Raw genomic sequence first — 12,015 nt, 5'->3', positions numbered from 1 at the left:
TTGCAATTTTTATTATTCCTTTATTTATGGTTTACCTTTTTTTTTTGTGATTTCAATCCATTTGGCAAACAGTGCTCATTATGATTTGTACAGTCCTGCTCCAACATGAAGGTTATTTAATGAAATGGGTCTGGGAATGGTGGAATCCGTTTACATTTTGTCCAGGTAGTTGTCCAGCAGCGGGATGCCTTCCTTGATTCCCTTGCGCTTGCGGATGTCGGCGACAACCTGGAAAGGCTTGGTCGTGGCGTCCTTGGGGTCTCCTGGGAGGATCTGCCAATGGTCGAACACGCACTGGGGGAAGGCCTGACCACCGGTGTTGGAGCGCAGATCAGCAGTGAAACCTGAAGGGACACGGGGAAGAGGTCAAAGACCACGTCGAGACACGTCCTACGGTCGGGGCCATTACTGGCCCGAATTACAAAGCTGCAGTGACGCCGGCGTTTCAGGACTGGACTTACCGAACGATTCGTTGACAGGCAGGAAGGCCTTAACAATGAACATTGGGGTTCCCATGACTTGACACTCCTCGAACACGTGGCCACGTCTCCTGTTCAGCACACCGTAGATTCCACCAACAACTGCCTCTGGGCACTGAAGGAAACAGCACAGCCAACGTTAGCACATCCAACTAGGATTAGCAAAACCATGCAATTCTCCTTCACCCACCGAAAGTCATCCGAGATTATTATATATTAAAGACGACATGGTGGTTTTTGCATTTAAGACATGTATTCTAAACTGCAGGTGTCCATTTTATTCACTCCTGCCATTTACACCAGATATTAGGGTTGCCGCGGTGTGGACATTTTCACACCGAGTAATACGCTCGTGTCAACACCGGTATTACCGGTATTAACTTTGAAACTATAGGTCAACCGCCATCTTCTCCGTCAACTCTCAATACTGACTAAGCACAAGCCTTCCTTCTGGAAGATCATGATGGCATTAAACATCGATGGACATAAGGTTCGCAATGTTGAACGCAATGTTGAACTACCATGCTCAGAGTCAAGGTTATCATCACTAGACATTCAGGTCAAAGTGAAGAATGGTTTATCTCATCACTTGCAGGAATTTCAGTTACATATAGCACCAAGACGGCGCCAGCCAACCGGACGGATGAGCCGTATTTTATTGCAGTCACATAAACGCCAGACATCAGTCAAGCGACAACGGCCGTGGCTTTGAACACTGAAACAATTCGAGGACCCCGTACCTGGATCTCCACAAGGTACACGGGCTCCATGAGTCTGGGCTCGGCTGTGAGCTGGCAGGCGTACAGCACTCGGCGGGCTGTGGGAATGATCTGGCCACCACCACGATGGATCGCATCAGTATGCAGGGAGACGTCATGGACGTCGTAACGGCAGGCACGCATGTTCTCTTCACAGAGGACACCCTGGAGAAGGCAGCATAACGTTACACATCGGCACCATGCATTACAGGACACTTCCGACGTCGAGTGGTTTACATTAAGCGTTTAAAATAAATGAACAAACCTCCTTGGAGGCCCACTGGAAGCCGGCGACCACGCTGTCCTTGATCTCGTTCAGGTACTGCACTCCCTTGGTGACGTCCACCAACAGGTTGGGGCCGGTTCCGTCGGGTCCGAAGCACCAGATCTTACGGGCCTCGCCTGCGTCCCACTCGTATTTGTCTACGAGGTAGCGGGCGCGGGCCTTGAGCTCCTGGCGGGGAGTCACGTCTCCCTTCTCGATGTCCTCGGCCAGGCCGTCGGGGAAGGGGCGAGCCTTCATGAAGAGACGGTTGTGCTTGTTGGGCGACTTGGACAGACACATGATTGAGGATTCCTCGCTCACGGTCTCTCTGTAGGACACAACGGGGTCGGATTTCTGCAACAAACAAAAAAACACAATAAATTAGAATGAACTCACAAGCCAGATAAAATGCTGCATTCATTTCTAAATTCGACCTTTAATCCAATTTCAATAAAGTTGTTTAGCTCTGGATCACGGGTACAGTCTCAACAGGCTTAACAGGTTGTATATCTATGAGCCCCCTGTACCCGGTCTTATACGTGTCCACTTTACTATTTTTTGTATCTTAGTACGTCTTTATTTATATTTATAATTTATTGTAAGTTAAACAAATTCTAGGGTTTTAGGTAGCACACCGAGACCCGAGTACTGTATCTCGTTTTTCATGTAGATGTTAAATGACAATTGAAGCATCCTTGACTTTACCTTGAGGGGCACACAGGCGTGATCCTCCTCCAGATCCTTCAGGCAGATCTCAAGATGGAGCTCTCCGGCTCCAGCCACGATGTGCTCTCCGGACTCCTCAATGATGCACTGCACCATGGGGTCGGACTTGGCCAGACGCTTCAGGCCTTCCACCAGCTTGGGGAGATCGGCGGGGTTCTTGACCTCCACTGCCACCCTCACCACGGGGGACACGCTGAACTTCATCACCCTCATGTTGTGGGCCGCCTCAAAGGTGGTGATGGTACCGGTCTTGATGAGGTACTGGTCCACTCCGACCAGACCGACGATGTTACCGCAGGGCACGTCCTCGATGGGCTCAGTGTAACGCCCCATCATGAGAATGGTCCTGAAAAAATTAATTGCCCAATGAAACACGACGTTGGGAAAAATAAATAAAATAATAATCATACAGCAAAAAGAAAAGAGCTGCAGGGGAGATTTAAGAGCCATCATTTAATTTGTACTAGTTATTAATGGCCATTGGCGAGCTAAATGTTCGTTGAGATCATCGTTTCAGTGCATTCCTCCATGGGAGCCTTTTTGGATTAATCCTGGCTAATTCCTGACTATTCAGGGAATCTAAATTTTTGAGCATTGATATCGGGCATGTACGAGCAAAATACAACACTTCTAAATGACTGGGCGGATGTAGCAGGAGGCGGCGTTTCCTCATAGTTCACATTAAGAAAATCCTGCTGTTCCACTAGACGCTTGAAAATACTTTTAGACAGCAAAAAACAAGTCCATACCTCTGGATCTGTTTGGTGTAGAGATCCTCCTTCTTTCCAGGGGTGTAGTTGGGTCCCATGATGCGAACCTTCAAGCCAGTGGAGACTGTGCCAGAGAAGACACGCCCAAAGGCATAGAAGCGTCCCTTATCGGTGGTGGGCACCATCTTGGAGATGTACATCATCAAGGGAGCGGCGGAGTCACAGTTCTTGATACCTAAGGGAGGAAGAAGTCTACCGTCAAGCCAGCTACAAGACCAAACATCCACAACAAACTCCAATTCCGAAGTCCCTCTACAATAATGGGAGAACACCATTAAGTAAAGCATTGGGTCAGACCGATGACATCTTAAAACGGTTCCTCTTCTTACCCATGGCGGCCTCGTCATCTCCAGGTCCTTCGTAGAGCAGCTCACAACGGTACTTCTGGGCGGTGACCGGGGAGGGGAGGTGGATGGCGATCATCTGAAGCAGAGCCTCTCCGGCTGGCAGCCAGCGACGCATCACGGCCTTCAGCAGGGGCTTGCCCTCCTTGTCCTTGTCTTCGGTGTCAAGCTTGATGTCGAGTTTCTCCAACATGGCGGCTGCCTCTTCCTTCTTGAAGTTCATGATGGCATCGAACATCTATGGAGGAAAGGATCATAATGTTGAAAGCCAGACACTGTGATCGCAACCACGTTATTCCAAGACACGTTATTAAACCACGCTCAGAGTCAAGGTTATCATCACTAGACAATCAGGTCAAAGTGAAGAATGGTTTTATCTCATCACTTGCAGGATTTCAGTTACATGTTTACAGCACTTAGACTACGTCAAATAAAACTTGGGGGCATCTTACGCAACAGCATAACAAGGCAAATTTTCTTACTAATGAATGTCATCACCTTGTAGATGGGGTCCAAGATGAGGTGGACGAAGGTACGGGACAGCACGGTGTTCTTGGATCCAGAACAGGTCTTGGTGAACTTGTTGGTCTCTGGGTCAAAGAACCTTGAAAATAACAGGTGCATCAGGTAAAGCTTTATGTCAAACTACGGACATGACTAGACTTTGGCTAAGGGTTGCAGCGAGGATTTACCTTTCACCCCACAGTTTCTTCATCATGGCCTCAACCTTCTTGCATCGCTCCTCTGGTGTGAGGGTCAGGTCTCCCTTGGCGGCATACTTGGCGATGAACTTCTCTGCAAACTGCTTGAGGGTGAAGGCCCAACCGTGAAGCCCGGAGCCGAAGCCAACGGTACCAATCACTGGATCGATCTGTGGGGGGGGTCATCATAACGTTTTAGACTTGACATTTTAATATTTATCCAAGGGGAGGTTAAGGGTTACCCCTTCAAAACAAGGGATGGGTAAGGGGAAGGGGTAGAAATGGGATTGGGCCTAAAGCTGCTCAAGACTCACGAAGATGAGGCCCATGGGTCCACCGTCGTCTTCTCCGTAGGTGGAGATGATGACGTTGACGGACTCAATGATACGCTGGAAGGTCTGGTACAGCCTCTCGGGCTCCAGCTGCAGCTCCAGCAGAGCGCGGTCCATCTTGTTCATCATCAGCACTGGCTTGATGCGCTCAGCAATGGCCTGACGCAGCACCGTCTCAGTCTGCACACAGACACCTGTAAAGAGAAATTGGAGGTTACGGTAGAGTCCTGATTTAACCAGTACGGTACGGTGGGCGGGCCTATACCAGTTTGGTCACCTCATGCTTAAACCCTTTAACAATGATAACAACCAGTCCATTTCAGAAATAAACTCTGTCCATACATGCCTGAAAAGTAATGTCATGGTTATTTTGCCGCTAGCACACAGCCCATTATGAATTTGTTCTAATTCACAATGCAAGTAATTCTCAATCTGGTTTGAATGGCTCAAACCCTTTTTAACTAATAACAGAATGACATGCACAATTCATATCAACCCTGATGTATATGATCAGTGGTCATTGCCAATTGCGTCTTTTTTTTGTCTCTTTTGTCTTCCCGACACAAAAGCAATGCACGATGTTTAGGGCTGGTATGTACAGGTGCACAAAACTTTTGTTATATAGAAAGTAGTCAGCGATGCTTTGTCTTTCTGGTGAAAAGGAAGAGCTGATCTAGCTACCATAGACAATGAGAGAATCTCATCTTCATCCCTGGTTACCCCACAACTTGTTTGGTTTTTAATACAACCAATTCAAACACTTAAAATGAATACGCGATAATCCTTTTGTAGCGTTAATGCCCATTTTCCTTACCGGACACACAGTCCACCACGACCAGGGCGCCATCAGTGACACGGAGAGCAGCAGTCACTTCAGAGGAGAAGTCAACGTGCCCAGGGGAATCAATGAGATTGATCAGAAAGCCATTGCCATTGATGCCTTGCTTGATGAAGGCAGTGTCGTTATCGTGCAGCTCGTAGAAGAGAGAGATGGCGCTGCAGCAGGAAGAGAAGTAAAGTATTAACCGTATGTTTGGAGGACAGAACCAGAGTTACATCCACAGAACTACATCATCCATAATTGACAACGGAGCAGCCCCATGACGACACAAGGGCTAGTAAGGACACTCACGTGGACTTGATGGTGATGCAACGCTCCTGCTCATCTTTGCGGGTGTCGGTGAAACGGGTCTCGCCAGCACGTGATGAGGCGATGATACCGGCCTTGGACACCAGTGAGTCGGTCAAGGTGGACTTTCCATGGTCAACGTGCGCAATGACGGACATGTTCCTGATGTTTGCCTTTTTGTCCATGATGGCACGGATCTGGTCTATTGTAAAGTTCACCTGGAATTAGATTTGGATTAGTATGAGAAATGGGATTGTAATTCGTGTTCAAAATTAATATTCAGAGATAATTTAACCGTTCCAGAGTACCACTACCATATTCACCTACTATCATGTAAAGGGTGCTGCCAAATTGCAGACTCCTCAAAGCTGACTGCTCTGTTGTACATATTGAATACTGTGCGTTTGGGCATTACTCAGCTTGAATCCAGTAGTCCCAACTATGCTATACCACAAACTTCTGATCCCAACAATGCTCATTTCCTGTTATATTCTTCCAAGGATATTCTAAGAAAAGTGAACTCATTCTTGCATGAATATCATTCGCAAATGTAGACAGTTGCCAGTCTACACGACGAGGATTTCAAACATTTAGTTACACATAACAGTAGACGGCGGGCCGGGTTTGCGTTCACCCATTACGCGCCCACAGAGCCTCGCCTATGCCGACATGATTGGCTGAGATAACTTATGAAGCGAATACAAGAGATCCGCCCCGTTCTTCCAGGTTGGAGTCCGCCTGCCATGTATGATACATGGGCATATCTGACGCAACACTCCTAGAAAGATGTCAAGATTTGAAGCTTCTACTGTCAACGACAATTGAGGCCAACTACGCAGCGAAAAATAAAACGCCTTCTCATTGCACCAAACACCGGCACTTAACATTCAGGCCATCACGCAGAATCCGCATTTGGCACAAAGGCCTCAAAAAGGGCGTTAGGCATTCGCCATGTATATTTTAATACGAGGCAGTAGGAAGCGTTTGGGAAAATGACCACCACTGGTCATTAGTGTCGTTTATAAGTTGCTAACGGATCGATGCCACGTAACGTGTTGATGGGGACATGGACGTGGGGGGGGGGGGGAGAAACACACAGCAGCCAGCAGCCCGGCCTCAACCCGAGCCGGCAAGACGTCATGAATAGGCCACGTGTACAGACCCGGAGCCAAAGGCTAACATCTAGCGGTCTTTTTTTGTACCAAAACGCCATTAGACCTTTGAAAGCCAGTGGCTTTTAAGGGCAACCCCGCTTATTCACCATTGCTATGACGCAGGGAACACAGGGTTTGGGGTTTATCGTCCGTTGAAATTGATTTGTGCTGCGACAACCAAGGCTAGACACAACCTGGCACCCGGTAACGTCGTCATGGACCGAGTCAACCATTTATTAGAATCCCAGCTGTTTAGATCCAATCGGAGATAACATCTATATGACTAGTCCTTAGACAACCATACTTAAACACACCTGGCTAGGCAAAGTTCTCATTTTCTAAAAGTTCTAACAATAACCAAAATTCAAAATGGTGGCCAGTTTGATAGACGCAGCGTTCATAGCGGAAACAATAAGGACCCAGGACCCGTTTAAAACTCCAACATAACACGTCAAGAGGGTCAGTCACGGTAGCATATAGCCAGAAAGAAACCAAAAGATGCATAAAATGAATGTTGGAACGTACCATTTTGACGGATGGCGTTGGATTCACTCAGTTGAGGGAAGAATCCTTTATTACACTGCCCACCTCACGAAGGCACAGGCAGGGAAGAGAACGCTGACGTCAACAACGGAGTTTATATACCGGCGCCGTGATCGTGCGCGTGGTTACGTGTGGGCAGTGTCAGAATGACTTGCTTCAGGACTCGGATCACGGTCACCCACCAACTCAGCACACAAACTTTAGTGGGGCATGACAAGCATTTATTCACTGCAATATTAATATTATTATACATTATATCGATTCAATATATATATATGATTGATACATTAGTAGAATAAGAACGTTTATAAATTCTGGTTTGAATACATTGCTATTGCATTTCTTCACTAGCTGGAAGTGCGTATAGAAGCCCAACATCTGACCTGCTACCGTGACCCGAAACAGGGTTCATTATATTTGGAAAAAAGCTGATGCAGAGCGATGCAGTGACGTGGAATCTCAATGCACATTTCGGTGGAAATTCGCATCACATGGATGGCAAAAAATGAAAATGCTTGTCCTAGATCAGCAGTTGTGTAGTACCACTAGTGACTAGGCCTATGTCGACATATCGTAAATTGAGCTTCTATTTTGAGAATGTGGTTCACTTTGGTGTTTGGTCATGATTGCCCTCCTGAATTTACAGCTATAGTGGCCTACTACCCTTGTTTATTATAAAACAAACGCTTTCAATTTTGAAAAACATGAGGGGTTTAGGCTTATCAAATTCTCTTTAACGTGATCGACTATATTTAATTAGAACGATACGCGGCACAATGGAGCTTAATTGATGGAATGATCTCACAGAGGCCGCATGTATACAGATTTAGCCTAATCCTGATTTTTTATTATTATAAACGACTAAACAAGACAATATCAATGAAACAAATGAAAACAAAAAAAGGGGTGAGGATTAGGCCTATAACATAGGGAGGAGGGATACATATTAAGATTGTAAAATTCTTTACTGAACGTGTACCCCGGAGACTGCCTTTGTTGAGGCTGTATTGCCTTTGACTAATGGTCTTTGTTGTATGTCTTTTTACAGAAGTAGCTGATGTATAAGGCTATTTTCCAAACATGGTATTTAAATCAAGCAATGTAAACAGTTAGATAATGGGGTCATTTTCCAATTTTATCATTCCATCAATGAGAGGAAACTATGAAGCCTGAAACACCACCCGGTTATATTATAGAGGTTATTGTTTTGGTTTATGAGTAACAATGAACATTTTTTTTATCTTCTACCGATCTATCTAGACTACTGCCACACGCGCACTCGGTGGAGTATCACTGCACCGCTAGCTAAATGTGTGTATCCCCGTCACGTCATGAAGGCAGGTGAAAAAGCCGGGTTCATGCTGTTATAACTCCAATAGATGGCGCTATAATATTGTTTCCTATATCTAAAGATATTCCATGTTGAAAGATACTAGAACCATACACCCTATTATACAACAGGAACAAAACCCAGGAGAACCATATCAGGATAGTCACATTCTGTAGGCCTACAAACTCATGTAATATTACAGTGATTTATAAATTGACATTGGCCTATGGTGGAGCCTAGGTATGTATAGTTAACAAAATCCAATCGGATTATAAACATGTCCACAAAGTGGTTCTTTCTCCTTTGAGTTTATCAATCCCACCAGAACATAATAATATTATCTACTTTATAATAGATTCTTATGTCACCTCCCACAACATCAAACGGTATGGAATCCGGACGGTATTATCATCATCTCTGGGGTAAAATAAACAGATGAAAAATGACAAGCAGGTCCTGTACATATTGTTGCTTCTCATTTTTTGCACATGAATGCTTGATTGTGATCTAAAAAGAAGGTAAGACAGGGATTGAGGTTTCATTTTTGCGCGTTTCACATGAAGGTTGCATGTTGTTCATGGGGACACAATGGATGTTATGCGTTACTGTCTGTCGGTTTTCTTCTGGCATCAGGAAACCTGTGGGAAACAGGTTTCTTTACCCATAAAGTATAATATTTGAATTACATCCACCAGCCCTGAAGCGGGGAACATCAACGTAGCTGAAGATATCAGAATGTATCACTCACCGGCCTTTGTATTGACGTATATCGATGAATGCGAAATATCACAATAGGTGTTTGTGGCCTTGCACACATTCTTGCCACAATCCACCCACCATCCCAGTGAAGAGAAAATGTCATTTTAAGGTAAGTGACGAATTTTGACGAATACCAAGGAAAACGAAAAAATATACAATTAATCAGAAAAAGTCTGGACTTGCTTACTTTAATGACAAAGGAAAACCTACGGTTACCCAATCCTGGCGGTTTTTCGGTGTTTATATAATCATAATAATTGTATACATTTTACACTTCAAACAATCATTTTAGTAGTAAGCCTGGACAGCCTTCAGATCACCTGACTTTACATTCTTTTACAAAGATCAGACCGGACCTCTGACCGCCACCATCGACTTCAGACAGACAGAATCCTTCAGTCTATCAGGGTGGTAAAGTGCGCTGTTCAGTGGATACACCGGATAAGGCGAACGGCGAAAACCAATTTCCCGCTGACAAACTCTGTTAGTGCATCCTCTTGTTCTGGTTGAGTAGTCATTTAGTTTATTTCTGCCAATGTTAACTCTACCACTCGTTGCTTCAGGAGACAGTGAGACACCATTACTGTTTTTCGTCATCTACGACGAAAGTCTAAAGTCGTAGTTAAGGACTTTAACTACCCTGATTGGCCAGTTTAAGTCCTAAACTACGACGAGTCCCCGGTAGTCCCTGATTGGCCTGTTTAAGTCCTAAACTACGATACAGTCCCCGATAGACCCTGATTTGCCTGTTTAAGTCCTAAACTACGACACACTCCCGATAGTCCCTGATTGGCCGGTTTAAGTCATAAGACACAGTCCCCGATTGGCCAGTTAAAGTCCTAAAATACGACAGTGTGCCTGATTGGTCTGTTTAGGTCGTAAACTACGACCCAGTCCCAGATTGGCTTTTTTAAGTAATAAACTACGACACTGTCCGTGATTGGCCCCGATTACATTATAATTTCTGGAAATCGATGCTGGCGACAAGAGGGTCAGACAGAAGCCGAGTGTGAGGTCATGTGATCAGGATGGCCCCCAGGCTAGGCATGTGCAACATGAAAAATAAAAGCTCCCTGATGCTCGGTTTGGACCCTGGGAACTAGAATCAGACGCTCGGTGGATCTAGTGTGTTAATAACATAGAAGCAGATCAGAGATGTGATGGGTGAGGAGATGGCCCCTGGAAATGCCTGTCCATCAACTCTTATATGAAGCCCTACCCTTGGTTCAACTATTCTGAACAACAAAAGTACATGGAAAGATCACACAACAAAGAGAAGAGTCACGAAAAATAAACAAACCTGGAAAGTTTTATTACAATTATCCCCGAAAATTACTAAACATATTCAATAGAATTGCATTCGGAACATTATACATACTCATATTGTTCTGTTCTTTGACATTGCAAAGAGAGAAATCAGCATTATCAAAATGTCAATGTGTCCCAAATGAAATGGGACACATTGACCTTAATGTGAGTAATTGTGTCGACGTGATGGTGTCAAAAAGAGAAAAAGGTCCTTGAAGAAAAAGAGACGATGGAATGATTTGATGAATCCAACTAGACTGGGGGGTAGGGGCAAAATTTGAAAGCAGATCATGCATGCAAACACAAGGAAACAACACAAACCGTCGCAAATTGAATCACGTGTGACAGTGATTAGGATACCCTATTACCCATACTAGCGGAAAACGGTTTGATATCAAGTATATAGGCAAGACGGGCCAGGAGTGGCTGGACATAATGATTGACAGCAGGAAATGACAGGCCACCCCTGGCTGAGTAATTGGATATGGATTGAAATGACATGAGACTTTCTAAAGAGGACAGGTCTCGTCTCACACCAAACTGCAGGACAGGGGCTCTTGTCATTCAAGCCCAGGAGGAAACAATCTTGTTTCTGTTCTTCTGATTTATTTTGGAATGGCTGCTGAATTTACAGGACCGCTGTATTCACATATTAATCTCAAGATGGTATGAGACGGTCACCCTTAAAAAGGTGATTTCAAATCTCAATGGGTTGTACCTGTAAAAGGTTTGATAAATAAATGTTCTTAAAACAAATGACAGATTTCATACATTTGTCGTCAGATCCACGGGTTTTTGACCAAAGAAGAAGCCGATAACTCTTCTCCCATTTCTGCCGGGCAGAAGTGGGATGTCCTGATTCATTCAAGTGTTTCTCAGAATCTTGGATTATCCCTCTGGCATTGGTCTGGGGTGGCAAAAGTTCACGCATTTTGTCAACAAGAAGTACTTTACTTGCAGTGTCTCCCCACTGAGAACAGGACTGATACCCTGCCCATCTTCCAGTGCAGAGGGAAAAAAAACGTATCTGTTCAGACATGATCTTTGCCCACAACAAAATAACAAAAGAAAAAAAGTGTAGCACTTAAAGCAGTTTGATGAATTGTATGTAGTCGCATGATTCTTGACCTTTTTGGGTTGTGTCGTCATTGTTCAATGCACTTATTGTAAGTTGCTTCGGTCAAAAGCTTCAGCTAACTAAATACAATGTATTTATTCTGACATAATATTTCTGAGTGAACGGCAGCAGACTGGAACTGATTGAAACACGGCTGGGGAAATCATAAGGAAATGACAAGAGGCGTGGGTCGGATATAGAGGAGCGGAGAAGGCGAAAAGCCAAGCGTATTTTAGTTGATACATTTCTCGCTTTTTATTGAGTGAACATTTTATTGTGACCTTCATGTTTTCAACATCA

The 12,015-nt window shown here is 44.7% G+C and overlaps 1 protein-coding gene and 2 non-coding genes across 3 annotated transcripts; all 3 read right to left on the bottom strand.

Moving 5' to 3' along the window:
- On the bottom strand, positions 1-7,313 carry LOC115555426 (elongation factor 2). Its single transcript, XM_030372278.1, has 13 exons — positions 7,184-7,313; positions 5,508-5,722; positions 5,190-5,371; positions 4,358-4,569; positions 4,035-4,213; positions 3,841-3,946; positions 3,328-3,580; positions 2,978-3,173; positions 2,208-2,574; positions 1,503-1,856; positions 1,220-1,402; positions 462-594; positions 1-344 (listed from the first exon to the last, which is right to left on the bottom strand). The coding sequence occupies exons 1-13, from the start codon at positions 7,184-7,186 to the stop codon at positions 151-153; spliced, it is 2,577 nt and encodes an 858-aa protein (XP_030228138.1). The 5' UTR covers positions 7,187-7,313; the 3' UTR covers positions 1-150.
- LOC115556452 (small nucleolar RNA SNORD37) lies at positions 1,004-1,072 on the bottom strand. Its single transcript, XR_003979029.1, has one exon. It is a non-coding gene; the product is annotated as a small nucleolar RNA SNORD37 (small nucleolar RNA).
- On the bottom strand, positions 3,662-3,731 carry LOC115556453 (small nucleolar RNA SNORD37). The gene has a single exon (XR_003979030.1). It is a non-coding gene; the product is annotated as a small nucleolar RNA SNORD37 (small nucleolar RNA).
- Positions 7,314-12,015: the final 4,702 nt, after the last annotated feature.

This window comes from Gadus morhua, chromosome 12 (genome assembly GCF_902167405.1).
Source record: "Gadus morhua chromosome 12, gadMor3.0, whole genome shotgun sequence".
Taxonomy (NCBI): domain Eukaryota; kingdom Metazoa; phylum Chordata; class Actinopteri; order Gadiformes; family Gadidae; genus Gadus; species Gadus morhua.
Note: the sequence above shows the minus strand (reverse complement) of the source record. Positions and strands in the feature narration are given on the sequence as shown.